Genomic DNA, 26,647 nt, shown 5'->3' with positions numbered 1-26,647 from the left:
AGAGCTGATACTTGGGATATAATCCTGAGAAATGTGTGGGACACTGGCAGATGCCTTCCGGCATCCCATGCACACACACATACACCCGTGCACATGCACACAAATCAAAAAAGGAGAAAATACTGTACAGTTATGTTACAAACTGCAGGTCATTCATCCCTGCTATGATTTATCCTTAAATATTAAGTATAGTAGAAATGTAAATGCGCTAAATACATAACTTTTTAATTCTTCTTTGTGCCACAAATCAGGTGCTTTGTGTGCCGCTCTTTTTCTAGGGTGATGCTGTGTTTTTTATTTTTTGTCAGGCAAGAACTGGAGCCTCCTCCCCATTGCAGGCTAATATCTGTGTGCAGGTTTTAGGCATAGTAACAGGGGGAGACTAGCAAGTCAGTGAGGACCAGCAGCTGATCATCTGTGAACTGCTGTTTATGTTGCTGCCAGTTGTCATGGTGGGTCCGTCGGAAGTTTGACAGAGTTTTCTTCACAGTCATCTGGAAGGCCACAAACACATTATGGTGATTTTTTTCATTCAGTGAATATACAACTGAACATATTTTTTTACTTAATAACTGACATTGGACAGGTTTTGTTGACAAGAGTTAGGAAAGTGGAAAAAATGAGGCTGAAAGATAATTCCACTGCAACAACAGATGGTTGCATGTAGGTGATTACACATACTTCAATAGGTTGTGTGTCATTGAGGTGAGCACTTAAGTCCATCAACAGCTGGGGCATCCAGGTCGGGACATCATATGGGCTGGAGAGGATACAAGCACTCAATCCAAGAACGCCAGCATGGCGTCGCACCAGGTCTACAAATACACAACAGGGGTGCCATTAAAACGAGAAGGAACATCATACTGAGTGTACTGTATTCTTGAGTAGTTCCTTGCCGGCAGAGGGTATGGTGTCCACTACAGCACCGAGCTCCCTCTTCCTCTTCTTAGGTAAGCGAGTCTTGCAGAGAGCCTCAAAATGTGCCTGCATGGGGGAATCCATTGACAGGAAGTTGCACTGAAGGAAGCCACTGAGTGTAGTGGCAGCCATTTCTCTTACCTAGAAAACACAGGCAGAAAGAAGAGATGGGAATTTAAAATCAAAGTGGATTGTGTCACTACAGTGCAATTCTGTATAAATTATAACGCACTGTTTGGTCCATCTGAGTACACAGATTAAAAGGCTGATCATTCTGGAATGTGCTGTTATTTAACATATTTATGTCATGAAAGGAAAAAGGAAGCAACTGAAAAACTAAAGTACATACTGCTTACAATGAACTGAAACATGGCCTGAGGACTGTGTCTGTAAAATGGATACTTTAATGAGATTTCATATTACACTGTAGTTCCATAAACTTTGGGAAAATGTAAAGTGCCACTTACTGACAACTTGCACATTTGGGTCAAATCTAATATGTACTAAAAGATAAGCAGGTTGTTCAGCAGTTACCCAAAGAGGATAAGGCTCAAACCTCCCTTTGTGTGAATCATTACTGGTACTCCACAGTTTTTGTTTTTCAACTCTCCTATTTTCTGCCACTCCATCAAAGTAATAAATATTTCAAGAGGACGTAAACTTCATTTGCCTCCTGAATAACAATACCAAGCCCTGTTATAGAAGTCGGGTAATGTGGTGCTCTGAAAACATGAAGCTCATATATTTTATTTAAAACATTTTGATTACTATTATTTTATTTTGTTGCTTTACTGTATTTCATTACTATTTAAGTGTGACAACACATTTACAGGATGTCCGATATATATGTTTGCCATTCAAATTACTATGTTAATCTTCTAAACATCTTTTTCATACAGAGATGCTCTAAAAGTTCGTCCTATATTCTGATCATCATTAGCATAACTGAAGTAGTGGGGGGGGGATTTTCTTGTGGTATAATGCAGCTCTTTCAGCAGCATTCTCCACAAGAAAGGACACTGGGGCAATTAGTACTTTTCTCTTAAGCTGAGCAGAAATTGTATAGTGCAAGTTAGCATACTGTACAAGATCAACAAGAACCACACAGTGTCTACTTTAGGCACATTTTTTTAAGTTACAAAAGGAACTTCTGTATGAACGGGAGGTTTTTCTCTCTTATAAATGAATGCAGACTCCTCACCAGTAAAGTGTGAGTGTATTGTGTGACACGGCTTATTTAGCAATATAAAATAGAAAGAGGTCACTGGAAGCACAAATTGGACATGTGTAATAGTGATTCTGAATACATGGAAGCAGTGTCATATAGCTGAGCCCTATACATCAGTCTGTCTAAGAGGCCAAACAAAAACAGCTCCATCCATCCATCCCCCACTTCTCCTTTGTGTCTACTCCATTCCTCTCCCTCTCATCCTCCTTCAATCTGAACACTATCACCATAGCAACAGATTACTGCAGCCTGTGGTTTCCATAGCGACAGGTAGAGGACTGGAGGGGGAAAGAGAGTGGAGAGCCAAGAGGAGAGTGCTGAATCACTACAGTGAAGCTGAAAGACAGTGAGAGCACCTGCTAGCATAAACAAGCATGTACAGGGCAACAGCTTGGTGGTTATTATATAATCATACTGCAATATGTTTATTCATCTTCTGACCATCTTTCAGCCTTTGGTTTTATATTTTGAATGATTTTAATGTCAGACTGGTGACTGTTTGTTTTTACCTCCAGCTGCTCATCTTCCAGCAGTTGTATCACCAGTGCTCGCACATCATTCACTGCTTTTTGGTCACTCATGAAGGTGAACAGGTTGTAAAAAACCATAACCTGGAGGTATGTGAGCACCGTGTAGCGAGCGTGCCAGGAGCTGCTTCTAGCGATCTGCAACACACAACAGCAGACCCATCCCACATCAAAAACAAACCGAGCATCTATTTCACATGAAGAACAGCCCATGTCCTGGACAAGTTCTGCTCTTTGGGGTGGGGGAACCCCTCATTTTGAAAATCTATATCAAACAGTTAAATCAGAAACTGCTCACTCTCTAATTACTAGTTTATCCACTTTGCGTATCATATTGGTTATTGTTCCTTATATTCATGTATCATTCTGCACCACAATGTAACCTGGTGGGGCTTTTCAGGGTGCTGCTCACTGTGACACTCAATATAGATAATGAACCAATAAATTATCTCATAGAATCATTTAATAATAATTCAGTTGTTTTGACCCTTTCATCTTTTAGCTTCAGCCAAGACTGTCAGATGACTCACCTCCTGAAGCACACTGAGGACCATAGGAATCTGCTCTGGGTACAGGAGACCCTGAGACATCAGAGACAGACAGGTCTTTGCATCCCTCTTCAGCTCATCGTAACTGTCATCATTCTCAACTGGAGCAATCTGGAGCACAGGACAGACATGGATTAAAAGCTAGGTAGGTGTCATTTTAGGTCAATTAAATGTGCATGTATTTATAAAAAAAATTTTAAGTTGTTGAATGAGTGAGTTTTTCACCTTGAAGAGCAGGGGAAGCAACCGTAGCTGTTCTGAGACAGCAGTGGAGAAGGAGCGGCCAGCACTTGCAATCAGCCACTTTAGCACTGCATTTCGGAGATGTAGAGACAGAATTATTATGTTTAAAGAACCATCCACTGCTTTAATTTCATGTTAGGCAAAAAGAAATTCCTGCCTGCTATTAAGTTCCCAAGAGATGGTGACAGATCGAGGAAAACACAGAACAGCTGACCCACCTGTTTTGAGTAGCTTTATGGCCTGTGTCCTCTCATCTTGCTCTCCCACCTCATTCTCTTCAACCACGTGGTTCTGGATCTCCTCATCACCCTCGGTTAGAGGCTTCAACCGCAACAGGATTCGCTCTGTGAAGTCCGAGATGTGTGGGGAGGTGGTTGGCTCGGTGTGTGGCAAGTTGACATCAATCATGAAGATGTATGTGAGGACGCTGGAAGGATGCCACAAAACACAAAAGCATTCAAACTGTTAAATAATGATAAATTATACATTCACTTTCACTAGGGATGTAAAAAGGACCTCACCTGCCTATCCGTTCCCGTACATTCTTGTAAACCTGTGTGAGTTTGGGCTCCAGGTATTGCAGTAATCTGTGGAGAAGCTCTGGAACACGCCACTCCTGCTGAGCTAGTCCTCCCTGCAGCACATACAGACGACTGGAAAAGAAAGCAAAATCAGGAGTTTGTCCGTAACCTCAAAAAAAAAAAAAAAAAAAAAAAAAACCCCAACCCAGCCACCTTTCTACTCACCAGGCATCGACAAAGGAACCCCCCTCTCCGTTGACTGGAGACTCCATTAACATCTCAAACAGCCAGTGAAGCTTCCGTGGGTCTCTGCTCTCCTGTGTCAGAATCAACATAGTGATGTGGAGGGTAGGGTGTGAGACACAAGCTCAGCAAATATGAGAATAAATATACATTAAAAGTAAATGAACAAAAAGGCTTACACAGGCTGTGGCGATGCAGGTTCCCCAGTCTGCGTAAGTTTCTATTGTGATATTTGATAGGGCAGTACGGAGCAGTGGACACAAAAGCCCCCAAAGGCTCTCAACCTGTGAACAGAGCAGAAGTGTATGTAGTGATTCATTTAAGCTGAAAGATCTACACTCTGAAATTTCAAGAACGCACCCTCAGAAGCCAGGACATGATGAAATTACATGCATGTTTTTGTTGTTTTACACTTCACCACCTTACTACAGGAGTGTTTCAAATCCGTACCTTTGAGTAGCTCCAATGCTTGCAGCCTCTGATCAGTCCAGAGATAATCTCTGCCACACAACGCTGCTTGCTCTCATGGGTATCGGCCACTAGCCGCTCCATGTGTGGCTGCAGAACAGGCAGAAAGGCATCGCAGAAATGGCGAAACAATCCCTAGAAGGACAGCAGAATGGATCAAATTCATTTTCTTTTTAACTGGCTGACTATAGTTCTTTCTTTTTCTACATCTGAAAGTACTCTGAGGAAGTTTCACCTTGAACAAACAGAACCTGCGAGGACTAAACTTGTCCTTGCCCTTACGGTCCTCAAGAGAGAGAAACATGATGAACTGGTTGATGAACACTGGGTCTGAAAAATGGTCAAAGATGATCTGCTCCCGCTGTTAGGAAAGGAATGACAATAATTTTACTAGAAGCAGTTAACATTATTAAATATATAAAATGTTTCTTAGGGGGTTGTGCACGACTGTGCACAAACCTCTGTCATTTCCTCTCTGGTAAGGTTCTGTTTGGGTTGTTCCTCCAGTGGTGCATACGTTATCAGTTTTCTAGAGAACAATAACAAAGTGATGGTAAATGAAAACAAGGTGAAAGATATTCTTTGACAGACATCAAGGGAAACAGCTAAATATATCAAGGCAGCCAACGGTCAAGTACACAAAGTAAGACAGAACAGACATAATAAAATGAGAACCTTGGCCAACAGTAGTATCCCCAGTGAGTCTTTTCCACAAACACACAGCGATCCCAGTCCTGCTGTGTGTGTGGCAGGCTGCTGCTGTCGTACTGGAGCCACTGATTGTCTGGACGGTCCCCTGCTACAATAGCACTTAGCTCCTTCACTTTACCTACCAAAAATAAGTAAAGATTTTAAAGATGAGATTTAGAAAACGAGATAAACAAATGTTCATACTAAAGACAAAATGCAAAGATGCTTACAAAGCTCAGAGGCACTGATGGGGACTTTCTTATGTGGTCTTTTTATTTGTTTCATAATTCCTGCTACAGCTGATATTGCCACCTAATGGAAGAAATAAGACATTTCAAACAAAATGTCCACAGGAAAGACTGAGATACATCCACATGTTGTTTGAGAATCCCAGCATTACTACATCTCATAATTTGTGTATGCCACACCTTGCGGACATAGAGGGAGTCATGGTTGAGACTTCTGACAAAGAACGTAACAGCAGCTGGTGGGAGTTGGTGGTCATCCCTCAGCAGCAGTGACAGGAAGCCAATTGCAATGTGTTCGAACTTCCAAGGCCTGGAACGTTACACAAAGCAGGCGGTGTTACAGACAGTAATAAATATATAAAAATGTGTTTTGAAGAAGTAAATATTACATTAACCTACATGTTCCTGTTGCTGAGGCAGTCCAGCAGATCAGCAATGAGTTGTCTGTATCTCCTACAAAAATGTAGAACAAAGACTTGCATTTGCCCATATTATGTAACAAAATTAATCTTGCTGTCATAAAGGTTGTATGCAGAGTAAACAAACCATTTTAACAGATGGGTTAAGTGTTTTATTCTGCAAGGCCAAAAGAACATGTTGTAAACTGGAGACTCACGGTTAATTTATAATCACAGTGGGTCCTTAAAATGGAGGGAGATTTGCAAGAGCTTTGGTGTGGTGGTGATTTTTTTCTCTTGTTGCTGGTGTGAACTTACTCAACGGACTCCGAGTTCTTAAGCTCCTGTCTCTTTAGGCCCTCTGCTGTTTCTTCCTCTGAAGGAACAGGCTCCTCAGGAAAAGGACATCCACTAATCATAAGTTGTTTGGCCACAGCACAGCACTCACCAGGGACCTAAAAGGATGATAATAATTAAACATACAATATCAAAAATAATTCAGCCAAATGTAGAAAGGCTGGAGGAGACATCAGTGAGTATACAAGAGACCATCCTCCACAAAATAACTATGGACCAACACACCCCTTTATCAAAAATCAGTTGGTGACTGGATAGTTCAGATGAAGAACTGGAGGAAAGGAAGTGTCATATTTGGGAGATTTTATCTCATAGTAACAAGATCCTACATAATTACATGACTGAGCTATTGATAGTTTGGTGAATGCAATGCACTTCCATACTTGGTATCTTGAAATCATAACAATTTTGCAATATAATAAACAATATAAATCATACCAATGTAGCATTTGATGCCGATTACTCGGTTGCTTAGAGCTAACCTATAATTTGAGTTATTGAGCTTCTACTATTCCGGTTTGACAGATACCACCGTTGATTTTGACTATTATCATTTTGTGGAAGTGCTGTTAGTGTGATTCTCACAGAAAAGTCGATGCCGATGGTCTCATACTGGCGATGGATTTTGTCTGCAAGGTCATCAAAGAGCCGCACAATAGAGGGCTTCTCCAGAGACATGGCTGAGCTGAGGCCAGAGCGTACAATGGAGGGCCACGTAAGAGCAATGCACTCCCAGTCGTGCAGATTGGCCAGGCACACTCCACTGTGATTGCCAAGAAGACAGTACAAAGCACCCTGGAGACGTTCAGACAAAGCATATATGAAAACTAGAAACATCCATTCCTAGATATGAACATCTGTTTAGAGTATTTATGGTGCAGAGGGCTGTCATACTTTGAACTGCTGCTGTGTGAAACTGCTGTTGTCAGGGTTGAGAAACTCTAGGACATGGGGGATCAAATCTCTGCAGCAGAAATTGTAGGTTCCCAGCGCAGTGAACAACACATTTTGAGCTTTGCTGCGTACCTGGAAGGTAATAAGGTCTCAGTTAACGTATTAGTTACTTCAGGTGTATCCAAAAGACTAGTCAAATGTTAAGTCATTCTGATTTAGGATTGGTAACAGCTAACCTGAAATTGTATGGTTAAAAAGAAAGAAAGAAAGAAAGAAAGAAATAGGTTAGACATAGAGGCAATGCTTTAATATGATTTAGACAATGCATTGCTGTAGGATGACTGGTGGAACTCACCTGACTGTAGGCACTTGTGGAAAGCCTCAACAGATCTCTCATCAACTCCCGGTGAATGCTCCTGTACCGACATCCTTCTGCTGTCAGCTTTCGCAGCTGATAAAACAAATATTCATGTTTATAAATGGTATCATACAATGCTGGCCTGAAAGGTAGTTTCTCTATTATCAGCTTACCTCATGCTGGAGCATGACTCTGTCTATTAGCAGAGCTCTGATGTGCTGCTTTCTGCCATGAAGCTGCAAATACAACAACAAGGCATTATATGCTTTAAGTTGCCAATCAGTTTCAACATAAGATACAATATCAGTATCACTAATGTATATGATTTACAGTAAAGTTTGAGGGAGACGGTGAATGCTTTTTGAGTACTTCCCAGAATAACAATACTATATCTATATAAAAAAGTACTGAAAAGATACAATTCTCACTCTGTTTTCCATGGATTTCTTCACAAGGTTGAAGCTCTTCCAGCGGGAGTCAAACTCCTGTTTGTGAGAACCTCTGAAATGCAACAGGTCGCTGATAATCTGAAAGATACACACAAATAATAAATAGTGCTGGGTGATAGGATCAAAACATCAGCTACTGGCAATAGTCTGTGTTTGAGACTTAAACCCAAGTCAAATAAATTCAGTGATAGTCTATGGCTGCACAGTTTCCCACACAGCATGTAACAACTTAAACACTGCTCCACTGTGGCTTTCCAAAAGATATCATGTGAGTGTATGTTTTGTTTATCTATAATACAGTTGTATAGAGCTTTGCTGATCTGAGCCAAATATAAGCAAATGCTGGCTAAAGGGGTGGCAAAAAGGCAATTGTGCCATATCGCTTGAACCCTGATGTAACGCAGATTATTCAACACAAACAAATCAGCCAGACTTAAAAGTGTACAGGCTACTGTGTTATTCCCTGCCCACCTTGATGATGGAGAAAAGAGACTTGGTGTCATCCTCAGAGTGCTCCAGGATATAATCTGCAAGAAGAGGTAAACAATGGTAGGAAAGATACCTACAGATACTGTGAGCTTGGCTGTTAAGCTGAATGCAACTACAGTTTGGTTAGGGATGTGGCTGTGGAATACAAAGAGATCACCACCAGTCTAGGACTACGTTCACACTGCAGATCTTAATGCTCAGATCGGATTTTTTGCCAAAATCCGATTTTTTTGCACTGTTGTTCACACTGTCACTTAAATGCGATTGCCATCTGTCCCATGTGTGAACGGTATACGGCTCTGAAGTGACCCGCATGCGCAGAAGAGGACGTGACGTCAAACGCAGCGTACTGTGTTTGCGGAAATAAAAATGGATGTGACTTGAGATAGCATGTGCATAGCAATGTACCAGTTAATGTGCAATCGAAATAAAGACATAATAAGAAGAAGAATATCAAGAAGAAGGAGAGCACAAAAATTGCTTATGGCCTTTTGTGGAGCAGTGGCTGCTACCTCTGTACAGAGGAATGTGTGGGTGCGGAGTCGGAGCCAGGACTGGTGGGATTCCGTGAGGGGCTTCACGGACACAGAATTCATTAATAATTGCCGAGTGAGAAGGGAAACGTTATCACCACCTGAATCACCGTTGTCTGCCATTTTTTTGTTATCCCTCGCCTCCTTCAGTGCAGAATTGTGACGTCTGTCGCATTTCAATGACATAAAAATTGCATGAAATGCGACCTGGCCGCTCAGACTGAAGTCGCATTGCAAAAGATCGGATACGTATCCGATTTAGGACCACATATGAAAGTGGCCTGGGTCGGATTTGAAAAAAATCGGATTTGTGCTGTTCACACTGTCATAAGGAAATCGGGTATGGGTCACATTTGGGCAAAAAGATCGGATTTGAGTCACTTCAACCTGCAGTGTGAACGTGGTCTAAGAGAGAGAATAAGTGAGAGAACACTTACGCAGCAGCTGTCTCATCACACAACAAATAGTATCTCTGTAGTTCTCTCTGGACTCATCTGCAGGTGGATATTACATTACATAAATATTATATTTTACATCTATTGAGAGAAAAAAAAAAACTATTGTATAACAATATTTATAAGGTGACTTGCGTACCATAGTCCATCCCTGTATAGAGGGTGATCTCATCTAGACTCACCATGCTATGGACCCTGAGGGAAAGCAGATTCAAAGTCAACATAATGATTTCACTTTTAAAATGAATTCTGAAAACAAATTTTGTGGAAATAAGGATGTGCCTCAAAACACCTGTCCTATATAAAATAAAACGCAGACAGTGGTTTTCTCTTTCTTAGGCAGGAGAACAGATTAGTATGTGAATGCAACTGCTCACAGTTCAGGAATGGGCTCTCCTTTAAGTGCAGGCATCAGGCACCCAGCTCCTAGGAGGCAGTGTTGAATGATGGCCAGGCTCTGTAGCACATCATCTCTGAAATAACACAAAACCAACACCTGTCATATTTACATACACCAAAGAATTAAACCTGGACGGAACATAGTCAACAGCCAGTTTCTCTGAGGAGCACTCAGAGTTGTTCCTCCTTACCTGCTCATGTCCTGTTCTCCTTGTGCAAATCTTTGAAGGCGCTGAAGTTCTGGCTGGAGGATCAGGTCCAATAAATAAAAAGTAAAGGAAGTCTCTTCGGCACTGGGCACATGCCACCGAATATCTAAATTCCACAGGTCCCCAGGTCGACCCCAGTCCTACATGGATAAACACAATAATCAAAACTTATACTTTTTACACATTACTTCAGTTCAGTTAAAATAACAGGCTCATTAACACCATTAGATAAAAGTTAGTTTGTTTTCCTTTTTGTGGCACAACTCAGATATCCACTGTTTAAACCTGTAATCAGGGTAAAAAGCACATGGTATTTATGGTAGGAACTGGGTAGCGGCCAGTGCAACTTAAAGCTCAACACAGACTTATCAGTTGACACTTTTTGCTGGCATGAAGGAAAAAGTACAGGCAGTCTCGGCAAGTAGAGAGTAGCATGGCTATATTTATTTGATTACTTACTGTAATACAACTTTGGCTAATAATCAAAGTCAGACAAATCATGATTTACAAAAGTGCACACTATTTGTATGCTTAATGTCCAAAGGTTAATTTATATGTTCTGACATGGTTACACATACAGTGCTTCACTGCATTAAAAAATATCAATATCTGTATATGGAATTTATTAAAGGCCACCAGAAGGCTGATGCAACCCGTAACTCATTTGCACGAGCTGCTCTACTACTGGCAACTATGGGAAATGAGACTCTTGTTTCATCTCTCCTGTGGCGCAGGAGACGGTAATCCGGCCAAGCGATCTAATGTCCATGCCTCTGTACGCTAGGAAGAGACTTAATGGGATCAAAGCACAGGCTGTCTTCACTGGCTAACTATCTAAAGCCAGGAACATGCAATTAATCAGACCAGGTCACAGAGTGCGCCACAGAGGGTTTCTGAACTTCCATGGCTCAAGGACAAATGTCATTAATTGCAAGTGTGCTTTTGTTCCTAAAAAAAAAAATCTCTCACTGAGTGAATATTTGGTCACAAAGTTTCTAAGGAACATCCACAATGCATAAAGCAGGACTACTTTACATTATCACTGAAAGAAATGTGATTATTGAGCTGATTAAGCTTCTGATTTGCCAAATTAAACAGTATTAGTACCTTGATGGGTAAGTAGTCACCAATTGGTTGGTGGAACCCTCCTGGCACACTGCAGTACTCTGTGGGGAAGATGAGGGCAGAAGAACGAAGAATGTGGTGGAGCAGGTTGCAGGCTAGCATATAGCCTTGCTTACACTTGAGGTGGAGCGTTAACTGCAAAATCTGGACCAGGTCAGAACGATAAGGTAGGATCTTCTCACCATCCACTCGAGTCACCTGAGATGCACATGATGAGAAGCGGAAAAATGGTGTTATACTACACATTTATATATAGAAGGTGTTGGTAAACACTGCAACTTAGGGGTCACCTCAGACAGTAGCTGGAGGTTCCACAACAACTCCTTGTCAAGCTCCTCCTCATTCAGCACTTCCTCATCTGTTAAAAAAATAGTTGGTGTCAGGCAAATGAGGAAGACACATGAGCCATGAATATGAAAACCTTCTCTTATAGAAATGCTTATGTATGTGTGGTGAGCACTTACTGACAGCGATTTGGTGTATGGCATTGCAGCAGTGTGGCACAAACTTCTTGAGTGATTCTGCAGGGTGACACTGAAAACAGAAGCAAAGTGAATATGAAGATGGTAAATTATTAAGCTACTAGAAGTTAATGCTTTAGGCCTACATGAAGAATCTCAGTGGACAAGACCAACCTTGGAAGTAGCTCTGCACATATCAGCGACCATTCTACCAGACACACGTGTCTCAAAGATGTTGGTGGTTGCAAAATTGAACAACTTTTCCAGAGCCACCTGTTAAACCAACATAATGAAATGCGTTAATACTTTATAAAGTACATAAAAAGTAGAATGAGGAAATTTTGTGAAGAATGAGTCTGAACCTTGAATATGTCCAAGGAGCACTGTGTCAGGATGGTGCTAAAGGTGGAAGACAGGCCGAGCTCTACCAGACTTTCCAATTGAGTCATTTTCTCTGTTTCTGTTTCTTCCCGAGTTTGTTCCAGAGTGCTGCTGTCTATCAGGGCAAAGCATCTATGCAGAAAAATGAAACCCATAAGTAAAAATGTTCAGATATTATTTCACTCAACAACAGAAGATTCTGTTGCTTATAGGGATAGATCCATCATCAATTTCTCAGTAATGCTATGAAAATTCTGTCATATTTATCTTGCACCTCAATGTACCAATAACAACTTTGAAGGCAAAATTTGAAAGCTACCACTTTGATTTGTTCTTGTGATAGCTATGAAAAACTCCTCTGGTAAAATTATTAAGTGACTAAGTAACAGGTAATAGCCATGTGTGTTTTAAGAAACCATTTTACAGAACAGAACCAGTATTTTATTATATTTGCTCATCAGCTGACCTGAACAATGCAACAATGCAACACCATGGCTATCACAACTTTGTTATTAAAAGTAACTATAGCTCATGAATTTTGATGCAGCCAATGTTCATCAAAACTCCACGTACCTGTCCATGAACTGCAGCACAAAGTCTTCAAACTCAGCTGAGGCCGAGCACATTTCTCTTTCCACCTGAATGTTTTACACAAATTATGAAAAAGCTAGGCACAAGGATCATTTAACACTGTGCATTTAATTATTATAATAGGAAAAAAAATAACAGTGATTCACCTCTGTTAAGTCCGTTCTTTCACATAGGGCAGATGAACAGTCCACCAAAGGCACAAGAGTCACAAACGTGGCAATAAATTGGAATGTAATCTGCAGGGACAAAAGATAACGTCAATATCAGATGTATGCCACCACAAACACAGCAGCAGTGCAGCATGAAGGTAAACATGAAAAACAGTGGAGCGTACCATGCACTTGCTGAAGTCATTTGGGTCGACGCCTGGCAGAGCCCTCATGAGCAGGGGCAACATGTGAGTGGGCCCCTCAGGAAAGCGCTCCCCACCTGAAACTAGGCTCCGTGCCACACCAATCATGCAGCTCAGAGTGGCTGTCAGCTGGTGGGGCTCTGTTAGAGTCTCCAGAGCAGGATATGTTCTATGGTAGAGACAGTGAACAATTATTCTTTTGTGTTCATCTCAAAAAGTGGCATTGTCTCTTATCGAAAGCAAAAAAAAAAAACTAGCAACAATGCTCCAGATTCATAAGAAGCAGAATTTGGGTCAAAGCTTTATCCTTGAGATTCTCTAGTTTAGTACAAACTTACCTCTCCAGTACAGGGGGAATAACCAACTCAGGCCTCATTAGAGCCAGATTTTGCAGGGCCTGGGCAGCATCTAAACTGCCTGTCTTGCTGAACATGGCCAACAGGACTGGCTGCATCATACTCTCCACAAAGTCTGTGATATCCTCCTCTGTGAGCTTGTGACTGTCTGGTATTGGTGTTAGCCATGTGGGCTTTCTGTAGCGCTCTCGGTGCAGCCGCCGCACCACGCTAGCTGGGAGGCGCTGGAGTAGCTTCATAAGCTTCATCTGCAAATGAGGACAGAGGGACAGAAAGACAGATACATGACAAAAGGGTGACAATTGGGTGGACAACCTGCCTCCATGTAGTCTGGGCAAATGGAGAAATAAAGTGTGTTGAATGGAGCATCTGGAGACACAGATGACATAATGGACAAACAAACACAAACCAATACGCTGTAAACGCAGTTTTATCTGCTTGTCTAGGATCTATGTGCAAATTACTGGGATGACTTTAGAACGGTATAATCAGTTTCAGGAGTTTCATGAATGAAATTTCATCAGGAATAGAACATAAATTTTGTTATATACTGATATACAATTTAATATTCCTACTCTTCTTCCAGTGAGTGGCTAGGTAAGTGCCTATTGCAAAACACTGTTTACATATAGTGTAATAAAACTACAGCCAAGTGGATGAACGTCTCGTGTGTTTCCAGGCTGCAGCCTAAAATACAAACAAACTTGCACCCTAGCTAAAAATAAAAGTTTGTGTATGAAAACACGTTGCTTCAAATCAAGTGGAGAGTGTTCCTCAAAACAGAAAGGCATGTGACCCTGTCAGTGACCTTAAATAGCATGGCAAGCCTCACACTCACATGTCCTCACGTCATATCTACATAGTCAACAAGATTCAGGAAGTTTCCTAATGAAATGATAACAAGTGACTATGCACTTTGTCATTGTAAATGCTGCTGCCATGTGGCCTGTTAAGTCATGGTAACACGATCGGATCTGAAATGAACTTTTTGACTCACTGGCCAAGGAGGCTGGTAAAAAAATAAATAAATCCGCCAGTCAAACAATCAGCAGCTAATAAATTCATTTCTGAATTAACATTTAATAGCCACAATAGAAATCAAGAAGCCTTGATAGCAAAATTCTACTTAACATACAGAATGTTCTATTAAGTGTACTTCAGGGACAAACTTCAGTAGAAATGATGTTTTGTAAACCCATTTGATGCTTAGTCACTCAAACCAGATTAAAGCTCCTCCTGAGACTCCTCACTCTGTAATGCAGCCATTCGCTTCTTTGCATTGTCCATGAAGTCTGGTCTCCTGTCTTTGTCAGAATGTGGCGCGCGCACACACACACACACACACACACACACACAAGTGCTCGTGTTCCACGGGGACCCACTGCTACTCTGCTTCTTAATTGCTGTGGTTATGGTCAGATGATTAATTAGATGACCTTGGACAGTAAGTGTCACATCATGTCTACAACAAAACCGTTTTACCCATTTTTGAGACGTGTGTAACCAACACATTCCTATTTTACATCAGTACAGCTGACCACACTGCCCATTTTTGTCTGACATATCACTCACGCTTTACATTTGCCTAAAGCGTATTTTTATGCTTGGCTCAGAAAGCCAATCAGAGGCAGAGTAGGGGCAGGGCTTCACAGAATACAGGTGTGTGCGTATGTCTCAAACTCTTGACACAGACAGAAGGAGAGCGCCCACAGTAGAGACTCTCAGGATACTGCTTTATTGCATGACTATTTTGCTACAAACATTTAACCGCCAGGTAGCCTTCTGATATTTACTCACTAAATGTAAAATGGAAAAGTTACCCACATTTGGTGCCTGATGGGCATTAATTCTGGACCATGAACACAATGCTAGAATTATAGCTGGAACAAGTTGGATGAGTGATGGACTTAAACTCATGAGAAGCAGTCAAATCATCATGACTCATATTTCCTATAGATTTTAGACGGATTTCTAAAAATAAATGAACTTCCAATAGACTGTTCGGTGACGCAGTTCACATTGTTGATGGTTTCTTCAATTCCGGTTGTCTACCTGAAGCAAAAAGTGACTCACCAACCAGCGGCCATGGTTTGATGGGTGGAAGAAGGATGTGATGCTGTTGAAAAGGCCACTGAGTTGTGCTTGAGCTTGCTTGCTAGGTCCTCCCTGAAAGAGTTAATTGATAGAAAGTTGTTTACACTTAGTTTAGCTGCAATTGTTTACAAAAAATGTGATTAACACTGAACCAACCAGGAGGGATGACACCCAAAGCACCACATGGCTGATGTCATAGGCATTGGTGACGTAACGCGGTACTATCATCTGACCGGTCCCGACAGGGAGATTCAAACTCCTCAAAATTCTTGTGAAAATCTGAAATGCATAAAAAAAAAGTTACATCTGATGTCTGAATACCTCATTATTTTGATGTGGAGAATTTGTGATAAAACTGATTACATGCCATAATATTTAATTAAACTTAACAGGTCAGGACAGCATTTTTATATTTATCAGTAACACAATGTTCTCAAAAAGCATGGACCAAAACAGTCACTCAGCTGAAAACAAACATGGCCCAAGTCACTTCCCATCATTGGCCAACAACAAGCACAACAAGGAAACTTGATAGTTTGTTTCTCTGACAAGCAGCAATGGCAACGAAACACACTATGCTGAGCCAAAACCACAAAGGTCAAGGCCATACATGTGAGCATTTGCCACGCATCGCAAAACAAACAAGTGTTTATTTGTATAAGGGGTTACTCAGAAAAAAGAGGGCAACTAACCTTAGGGATATAAGGGTCCCAGTCAATGTAGCCAATGTTGTCGTTACCCAAACGAGCAAACAGACTCACCAGATGCTGCACAGGTGAAGGGCAGCATGTTACACAGGAAGACAGAAATATTCTTGGCTTCACATTCAAACATGTTTTGACAAATAATCTACTCACCATTTCCCAGCTTGGGAGATTTTGTACAGACCCCCATAAGCTGATCAGCTCATCGAACCACAACCTATAAGACAAAAATTGTTATGACAGCAGAAAACAACTCTGCCAAGTACATGTGACATTTACTGGAAATTTCAGTGGAAGTAGGGTTGAGGGGAAGACTGGGATCAGAAAGACTTCAGCCCAGTTTCTTCTCATTAACGCTCTTCACTGGCTATTTTCTACAAATACCTCTGTGTAAAACTAGTTAGTATATTGCTTTATTTATTTCTGAATAATTTCATAATAAATTCCAGGATAATTTCTATAAGGAACGATGCCATTTGGTGTTACTGTAATTACAGGAAAACACAAGGTACTCAATTCATAAAGTTGCAATTAATTAATTTCAATTAATTGCAAATTAATCAATAGTAGTTTCCAGCTCTGTGGGGAGAGATGTGACAAATACACTAAAGTCCCTGTCATGACCGTGGAAAAATCTCCAAGTGGTCACTTGCTTTATTCCCCTGCAGAAAGTATATGTCTTAAAAGGGTAGACAGTGACTATGAAGGGATGCAGCTGATCAGCACACTGCAACATTAAGACATTAGGTTGGCACTGACATTGAAAGCATGATCTGACAGTTTTAAGGGGCCTCACTCACCTCATCTCTACACCATGGTGTAATGGTGTGGGAAGAAGGAAAATCTAAACAATATGGTGATGAATACAATATGCGTTCTTTTAAATTTTAACAAGCATCAAAAATACTGAGTCAGTTATAGGCATCAATGTTGTTTTAATCGAACTGGATAAGAAAACATGTCTCTTGTCAGAGGCACTTATTCCATTACGCCAACCTTGACTGGTTGGCAGTCATGACATTTACGTCTGCATTTATAAACTGTATGACTAATACAGCGTTGGCCGTCATCTCATCTCATCAGAGGCCAAGCTATTTATTTACCCTTATTAAAACAACCTCCAGACTGGAGCAAGAGCTTGAATCTCAGCCAGGTGTAGGAGAACATGAGAGGCTTCTTACTTGAACCCCCTGTGGTGCAGCTCTGGAGGCAGAGTTGTGGGAAGAAAGAGCTCAAAGTAGCTGATTGCTCTTTGCATGGTGACATCGAAGGGACAGAGCAGTGGTCTCCACTCATCCAGCATCTCCTGAGTAGCAGACTCTGGAAAGTATCTGTAGGAACGAGCAAAGAGAGAATCACAATTACATTTTTTGTAGATAAACGAGCAAAGAGAGAATCACAATTACATTTTTTGTGAATAATTAAACCAATGAAATTAATATCTTTCATGAAATTATGAATGGGGACACTTGCAGCATCTCAACCAGCACAGCAGCTTAGAGAGGGCTACAAAGACAAACAAGACCCTTAGGTCTTTTATAAAGCATATTCTCACACACCTATCAGGAGACTGATGACCAGACTTTACTGTCAGACTTAAGACAAATCTAAGTTACATTCATATAAATACCTGATAAGACCTGATGGCTTCAAACCAACAGCATACTGAAATTATGATGATGGAGTGCAATGTTCTACAAACTGGAGATTATAAATCATACACCTGGCACTTGTTTAGCTGTTAGCTGTAAATCCTGTGGTTCCACTGGGGTCATAGTCCCACAGGGGGATTTTCATAGGTCACAATGTGCTGTGTAAACCCTGCAGGTTATTTCGGTTCATCTAGTCTCCCCAGCAATTCCACATCCTCTACTTCCCTCTGTCTCACTGCTGATCCACGGTGTCTCAGACCACAAATCACTCTCCCTTCTGACAGTGACAGGAAACCCACACACAAGACAAAATTAGGTGAGATAATAGGATTATCTGCCTAAGTGCAAACTGAGGAACGAGTCCTATTGCTCAAAGATATCTGCACGTACACAACCTGGGCGAACACAGTCGAGGACTTGCTGGTAAAAGCAAAGCAAAAGCAACATTCACAAAACTAACTTCCAGAAATTGCATTAAAATTCTCCAGAAAAATTTTAAGATGAGACAGAACAAGGCATTAATAGAAAATATTGAGATGCACTTACGGTCTGCAGCTTTTCACAAGGGTTTTCAACACATTTTCCACAGAGCTGTAATAAAAGAGAATAAAGAAAAGATGAACATATCCAAACAGTCAAATGCTAGAAATGTTAGAATTACAGTTAAACAATCTTCACACCAATGCAATATGACTGATTCCATGCAGATAGAAACTTTTCTACAAACCTGACTGTTGTACAGGGAAAAGGAAACCCTTAGGTGTATGGTGAGGACATTGTAATATCAAATTATGAAACTATAATTGCTTCACCAAAAATAAACAGTTATTATTGTCAGTAGTGGTAGACCTTCCTGGATGGGCTCATGTTGTTCATTCGTGACATGTCAACTTAAACTCAATCACTGCAATGACGGTTTGTTAAAGGTGGTTTGACATATATTATTATTATTACCTCACACATCACAAACTCCTGACATGGTTATCTTTACATACAGAAGTGCAGGACTGTTGTCAGATAGCAGTGTTGAAAGCTAAGGACCAATAAAAGCACAGCTGTGGAGTACCCTGTGCCTAAATGTAGCATAGCCAGATTCTGACTGGCCATCTCTGCCAAAGTGAAAATGTGATGCTTGTCAGTAATAATGAATGAAAAATGAAAAACAATGACAAATTGTTGTCTTAACACAACTATATTTTTTTCTAGTGCTTTATAACAGATATTGGTCATATTAGATTTATTTTATACTATGCACGCAGCATGATATTTGCATTCGCTTCTCTAAATGTGAAGTACTTGGCATGATTCACCTCATTCAGGGGAAAGCACTGTGTAGCAGTGATCCCCCTCATTCAAAATGTTCTAGATCTGCCCCTGAGCATAGTGTGATTTTCAGTGTTAGTGATGGCTGAATATGACTGGATACCTACTAGATTTCTGTTATATGCTCTAAATGAACAAAACACAAACTATAGCCTAGATATTGGTAGAAGATGCTAAAAGCACAGCCTAGCGAGCTGTAGTTTACAAGCCACATGGATGACAGCTGTGCATGTACCAAGCCTCATTTCAGAGCTAGAACCACCAAATCCTCACGTTAACTTGAAAGGTCCAAACAGCGGAAAAATCTACCCACCCTCTGCTCAGTCGGAAACCCTGGTATGGTAACCTTCAAGCCATTAAGGATATCCAATATGCCGCTCAAACTTTTCAGCACTCATTCCTCCTTTGCTCTCTAGACATGTATGGGGCATAATTGACCTACTGCTGTCAAATGATTGTCAGATTAGTACAAAAGATCCTGACGACGTGAAAACAAAACAATCAGCTGGTTCAGTGCCACACTTTTTCAGGGTAGCATGCCGCACTCACATGCAATACTGAGGTGACACTTAGGTGTAAACAATGTTTTTATTAATAAAGTAGGTCTACTTTGTTAATACAAAATACAGGATTCCTTAAGCCTATATACATACATATACAGCCATATTCTTGCCACGTGACATTTAAAAATACACAAATATATTCTATAGACATATAATTAGGCTATCCATTTTCAAATTAAAAACTTTAGAGGAGAACTTTAAGCCGTGGGTCACCTATCTGCACACATACAAGTTCAAGCCTTATTGAAAATGCCCTGCCAGGCCCCCTCGGCAACTGGTTATTAATCTCCACATCACTCAAGTCTTTTTGTAGCCGACACACTCCACATATGATAGCCTACTCTAACAATAGCTGAATTATGCGTAACACTGTGCGAGCCAGCTATCCAAACCTAGCCCAGTCTTTAACACTGTAAACCCACAATACAAAGTGCAGAGACCTGAGGCCTGTAACCACAAAGTGAGTTCAACTCAGTCTGGCTCTCTTGGTGTTATCTGGCTTCACTGAGCTCAACTTTGGCCCTTCCCAGCATCCCAGATAACTGGTACCACAAAGCCAGTCATCAGCTGACTGTGTTAAGTCTGGGTTTTTCTATCAGGCTATGAGCACATTTATGTGAAAGAGGTGGTGTTCATTAGAAGATTAGAAATGACACTACCACAATCATGAAGTACTTAATATGAGATTGAGCTGTGGGAAAATTGTTTATACCCAGAGCAAAAGGTGATATTATAGCAGGTAAAATATGAACAATGGGCTATGGCTACATACTGCAGGATAAGAAGCTCTTAACTATAAATATCTTTAAATTATTAAGGAAAAACTAACAATATAAGATGCATTAGCACAGAATTATTATAAGGGTCTTATTCAGTGATCAGCTATAATTTTCTCCTTTGTCTGAAGTGACTCATGTCACCTAACATTTGTTCACTTATTATAATGGGAAACATCTAAGTGTATGACTTATTTTTCTAATTTAAAAAACAATTATCATTAATGTAGGCTGTGTCCCTGTCAGGATCCAGTAGGAATAATCCCCCTGTTTTTCCAGTGAACTGATTGATCAGTGCTCAGGCTGTTGACAGGTTCTGAGCCCATCCTCTGAAGTTAATCTGTTCCAAAGCAGGAAAACCTGAGCCGAGCCCAAAGTTAGCTGGAAAAGCCACCAGTCTCTCTTCGTGGTTCAGGCCCCTCATGCAAACTCATGCAAAGCAAATAAAACAATAGCTAGAATGGGGCTGAGTGTCCCATCACAAAGTGCTCAGACAATGAGGGTGAACCATATGACACTTGTTTCTGACAATGAGGGTGAACCATATGACACTTGGCATATGACAGTTGACATGAATTCCCATGTTCACCTCAACATATTAAAGGATGTAAACAAAAACTTGTGCTTCTCATTGATTCATGAAAATCCTGTGTAGCAGAGCAAGGATGGCTAACTCCCCTCAACATGGGTAAGTATACTATACAGACAGTTGTTGATAGCTCATTAATGTAAATACTAGCACCACTGCTAAGCTTAAAGAGTAATAAATGCTATAGAATGTATTATAAAGTCACACTGTATAATTTCCTAACACTGTCACCATCATTTTGTTACAATATTACTGTCAGATAATCCACTATAGCTAAAACACCGAGAAACACAACATGACCAATTAAAAGAAATCCCATAAATTAAACTATACAGTCCTTTATCAATCTCTCACAAATATGATAAGGCAAATAAGAGAAGGGTCAATAATCAGTTAGCTGCAGTGCGACAGTCTCAAATATGAGTGAAATGTTAACATTGAACAAGTCTTGGTTTTATTTCTGTCACAAGCTGCATACAGGGTGTCCAGTTTTTGTCTTCACATGCAATGAACAACAAAAAAGCAAGTGCCTCATACGATGAAGCCAAAGTAAAACACAAAGAGAAGTATTGTCCTTACCACCACTGAATCAATTTTAGCATTATCAGTTTAGAGGATGAACGAGACCATGGAGAACTGAATGTGAAAGGAGACAAAGGCATAAAGAACACATTCAGCATGCCACAAAGTGCCAGAAACTCAAAATAAGAACAAAGCATCAACTCGTACAGTTTATCAGAATATCATCTTTTGTGTTCATTAATATAGTTTTGAATGAGGTCAGCTAGCGATCAGCCAAAGCAGCTTGCTTTCATTAGCTGTTGATTGAATAGCAAGGCATTTGTGTAATAAGCATACAATGCTCCCATAGCACCATAAAAGAGCACATCGCACTGCTGGCTAAGAACTTCATAAAGAATTCGCCAAAGGGAACACCAACATTTAAACTTCTCTCCAAAACTGTGATAAGTTTCAAGGCCAGAGGAGACATAGTTCTATATAAAAAGTAGTTATGAAGAGTATGTGGCATAAAAACATGCTCCATTTATTCTCCAACAACAACTTATACAAAAGCACATGGTTTCTATTCACACTACCAAAACCATAACTTAAGCCTAAACCTAAAATTAAGTAGAATAAAACTGGCCCATGAAAATATTCAATACAATAAATATATATCTATGATAACTAAAAATTTACCAAGTAAACAATGGAGAACCTTGTTATATTCAAGGTTCCCAGTATTTTCAGGAAATAGTATTCCAGGACATTCTCAATAATGTAAGGCTGTGATGTCAAATGGGAATCACATCGTAGACTAACATGTTCCTCTGTGTGCAATGCAAGTCTCTTTTAAATCATATATGATAATACTTTAGCTGTATACAGTAACTAGTTCTTAGATGCTTTATGACCTATTGATTACTGACGACTGTCACACGCTCCCAAACACACACGCAGATGTTCAGGCCCTTAATGTATAACTGTTAGTATCCTACAATAAATGTGTGATATTTACATTCTGCACCTTTTCTTGTCTCTCCACAGTCTCCTTTACATCACAACTTGGGGTGAAAAAATTGTAACCTGACCTAGAGGCTAGTATAACTTAAAAAAGGCAAAAAGTAAGAATAATAAAAACAGCAACATTCAAGAAAAGGTCTGTCTTTTTTCCTATAATTTCTAAATGGATTTGTGTAAGTTTTATGGCAATAAACATTGTAGATAATGATATCCTCAGAAAGTGCCTACAGAAGATAGGTTTCATGTTCATGAGTTAAGATTTGATTTATTATATCTTCAAAAGGAGCACTGACCCTCAAACCTACCATGCTCTGCCAGAAAGGCTCTTAGCTTAGTGCTGCTGAATGTCCATTTCTATTACTGATCATACTGTGTTAAAAAGAAGCCAACTAGCCGATCAATGTTAAACAATAGTTCTGCAAGTGGGGGAACAATAAATCTTAAAGGTGTTTAAAGGTGAAACTTGTTACTAGCCAACAGTTATTAATGTTTGCATTTCAACTATCAAGCTGCTTACAGTTCTTAGTTGTCTGGCTACATTCCACTGTCATTTTATCCATCTAGTTTATTTTATTCACATGCTAAAATTTGGTTCAACTTAGATTTACCATGATAAAATCCAAGAAACTAAACTCTGCAGGAGAAAGAAACACTTGACAGAACATTGCTTACCTTTTCTTTACTGTAGTTGTAACTTCTTTAATGTATTCCTTTGTGCGTTTGCATGTGTAACTATTTTTTTTACTGATTGTCTGTAAAGCTTCTTTTAGTGTTTTCAAAAGCACAGTATAAATATAATATTATTATTATTATTATCATAAAAAAAAAAAAGAATATTAGCATAAGTTCTGCCAGAGCATAATGGGTACTGAAGGTGTTGGAGTAACAGCAGGCTATAAAAACTAAAACAAATGTGGCTACTAAACATCTGGTGTACCATCCGTACAAGTTAAATGTTCTTCATTAGATATAGTGATAGCATTTTCTAAATTCTATGATTAAGCAAGCTTGAAAAAAACCACAATATTAACAGCAGCAATAAGGAACGGAGGCATACTTGGGAAACCAGTTGAGGCCCAGATGCTCTGTCTTCGAAAACAGAATCTTGTCATAGAGCTCATATAGCGGTCTCCACGGCAACTCGAGGTCCTCCCTTGACAGCAGCTCCCTTTTCCTGTGAGTTGAATCAAATATACAGATACTGTAGATGAGAATAAACACACAGAGCCTTGCTCATCATTCAACCTTACCTGATGAGGAAAAAAATCCATAAGATTACACAATTTATTATCAATGGTGAGTTTGCATGACTTCTTAAACAATCTAGCTTAACTCTTAGGGAAGCAATAACCAATCAAAGTGATCTTTTGCAGTGACATTTAAAGGTACATTAATCTAAGATTTTACACACTGATAAATCAAGTGAAAATGTGACAAGATGTGGGGTCTCTCTGCTATCCTACACCCTTCCTTGACAGTCTGTTACTTACAGTTCTTCTGTTGTTATTCCAGGTTCTCTATCTTGTGTCTTCAAAATCAAAATTAGCCCCACCTACCATCTAGTGAAGATTATAAGAACTGATTTTCAAACTGTAGTTGAAAAGTAGTCATTTCAAATGACCAGCCATGAAAGACTTCTCATCTGCTAAAAGTCTTCTGCCAGGCAGAAGAGGTCGTGCTCTCTTGCACAGAGAAAGCAGGAGAAGGAGCAAAAACCAGAGCTAACAATGGTTTGGCTTTTTGAAACGGAGAGCATTAAAAACAGCCAAATGACTCAAATTTGATTCAGATGTGGCGTTCTTCCTTCTGGATACATAGCATCTAAACTATGTGTATTTGCTTTGGCGAAATTTGTGACCAAGCATGGTCATGATTTTACCTTTGTACTGAATTTATATGATTTTATTTTGGGAGTGATTTGAACTTTGTGCTACATTAGCAGGAACCAGATCATTCTACTGGACTGACAAATGTACTCATTAGTGAGCCAACACCAGCTTCAGACTGAAGGGTGCATCTTATACAGTTTGTCACAGGCAGGCATCTGTAGCTTATGTTGTCATTTAAGTGTGCAATAATGGTATGTTTACCATGTAGAAGTTGTTGAGAAAAACAGATAAAGCCCGTTCTTACTTGAGCAGGTTGATAAGAAGCCGAGCAAGGCCCTGGATCATGCTGATCTCCAGTCTGGGTATCATCACTAGCTCATAGAGTAACTTGATGAACAGCACATGGTCTTCTTTGCTGAACTTGCGTCCATACAATCTCATGTATCTAAGTAAGAAGTACAGGTTTAGGGATAACCGTTCCAGTTTCAATGATGATAAGTGGTCAGAGCACCTGTGAGCAGCATGAACAATGCAAACTTCAGGCGCTTATGTTCTCTTATGCATAAAAATGTATTGTAACAAATCCGGACACCAAATATTTTGACCCACAACTCATTTAAAAAAAAACACCACCACACACCTAAAACTGAGAAATCTTTGTTGAAACTGACCATTATAAAATGACTGCATCACTGTTTGCATGCCAAAACACCAGTGAACAGAATCTGGGTCATCCCCACAGTAAAGTTTCCATCTCTCTGAGCTGACAGTGACTCACACTTGGACAGAGCAATGAGCCAGCACTGAGGACTGAGAAGGATTAGACAGCCCAGCAACCAAGTACAACAAAATGAAACAGCGCTCAAAGTAATCCAGTGCATGTTGACAAAATATTTACTATTGCAATGTTACTCCTTCCTAAAAAACTGAAACTCAAAGTAATCCAGTGCATGTTGACAATATATTTACTGTTGCAATGTTACTCCTAACTAAAAAACTGAAGGATAAATGCAAAAGTGGGTAAAATATAATGCTTCAACCATCTGACTTGCTGAAAATGTCAAAGTCAGACTAAATCTGAACAGCAGTTTACGACCTTGATGCACTGTCTCGGTCATGTTGTGTATTTGATACTTCACTGCTGCAGTTATGAAATCCACACCATCCCTAATCAGATGCACTGGACAGTTTGTAGCTTCTTAACATAAACAGCTCGCTAACATACTAGAGGGTGTCTGAGCCAGCCACTGGCTGTGTTCTGTGTTGCCTAACACACAAATGCATAACGCACGTTACATGAAAAAATTGTTTACATTACGTTATGTTAAACAAAAGTTAGCTGAGCATTCGTCAAGAGGCTTTACACTGAAAATATTAGGAAGTGAGCACCGACATGTTAACACAGCGGTACTTACGTAGAAAGTTTCCTTGTCCAAAACAGCACACCGGGCCATATCTCTCTGAGCTGAACAGCTCGGGCCAAGTTTCCTTTTATTTTTCTCAAAATATCATTTGATTCATCATCTAACCTATCACCGTACGGTAGAAGTTTGTTGTATACGATGTCTTTTTGAGGAACAAAACCCAATGTCTCAGACTGTACCTTTTTCATATTACAGATTCTAACTAGCTAGCTTCACTATCCTAGCAAATCTTACTCCGTTTAACTTCGTTCGGTTTCCCAGTGTTGTTATGCTACCAGGTTAATCTAGCATTAAAGGCTAGCAATTCTCCAGTTAGCTACCCTCTCTTATGAATTGTAAGGTAACGGCCCACAGAGTTATGACAATCTCAAGTTGATGGCACGCTAGTTAGCCATCTAGCACAAGTTAGGTTAGCTTCATTTACCAAAAAACATTAACATTATCAATACCATCTTAAAAATTAAGGCTAACAAAAACACCAGAATATCCACAGAAAATGTTGGCACTTAAATCTCGCTCTTTCAGATAATGTAGCCGCAAAAACCTGACAACCCACTAACGTTCTAGCTAAAGTTAGCTCTTTACTACAAAAGCACAGTCATATCCCAAGGACTGCCGACGTCGCCTGATTCATCCAACTACGGAAAAGCAGACTACAGACGACACCCAGCTACCAGTTACATAACCACACGTCACATCCGCTAACTTCTGGGAGAACTGCATTTCCC

At 40.1% G+C, this 26,647-nt stretch overlaps 1 protein-coding gene across 1 annotated transcript; it reads right to left on the bottom strand.

The window, feature by feature from the left end:
- Positions 1 to 165: 165 nt before the first annotated feature.
- psme4a (proteasome activator subunit 4a) lies at positions 166 to 26,647 on the bottom strand. The gene is made up of 46 exons (XM_020603217.1): positions 25,911 to 26,647; positions 24,800 to 24,940; positions 23,724 to 23,840; positions 18,438 to 18,482; positions 17,421 to 17,570; positions 16,393 to 16,456; positions 16,228 to 16,302; positions 15,692 to 15,814; positions 15,515 to 15,607; positions 13,424 to 13,689; positions 13,068 to 13,254; positions 12,880 to 12,969; positions 12,716 to 12,780; positions 12,124 to 12,274; positions 11,936 to 12,034; positions 11,765 to 11,834; positions 11,591 to 11,658; positions 11,283 to 11,498; positions 10,158 to 10,315; positions 9,945 to 10,040; positions 9,707 to 9,762; positions 9,550 to 9,606; positions 8,562 to 8,617; positions 8,070 to 8,168; positions 7,815 to 7,877; positions 7,639 to 7,734; positions 7,284 to 7,415; positions 6,975 to 7,184; positions 6,351 to 6,487; positions 6,034 to 6,087; positions 5,815 to 5,944; positions 5,617 to 5,698; positions 5,372 to 5,525; positions 5,156 to 5,225; positions 4,932 to 5,057; positions 4,679 to 4,831; positions 4,408 to 4,512; positions 4,211 to 4,302; positions 3,986 to 4,117; positions 3,683 to 3,891; positions 3,447 to 3,532; positions 3,204 to 3,332; positions 2,656 to 2,811; positions 897 to 1,059; positions 682 to 815; positions 166 to 494 (listed from the first exon to the last, which is right to left on the bottom strand). The coding sequence occupies exons 1-46, from the start codon at positions 26,105 to 26,107 to the stop codon at positions 360 to 362; spliced, it is 5,487 nt and encodes a 1,828-aa protein (XP_020458873.1). The 5' UTR covers positions 26,108 to 26,647; the 3' UTR covers positions 166 to 359.

The sequence above is a fragment of the Monopterus albus genome, unplaced genomic scaffold (genome assembly GCF_001952655.1).
Source record: "Monopterus albus unplaced genomic scaffold, M_albus_1.0 scaffold60.1, whole genome shotgun sequence".
Taxonomy (NCBI): Eukaryota; Metazoa; Chordata; class Actinopteri; order Synbranchiformes; family Synbranchidae; genus Monopterus; species Monopterus albus.
Note: the sequence above shows the minus strand (reverse complement) of the source record. Positions and strands in the feature narration are given on the sequence as shown.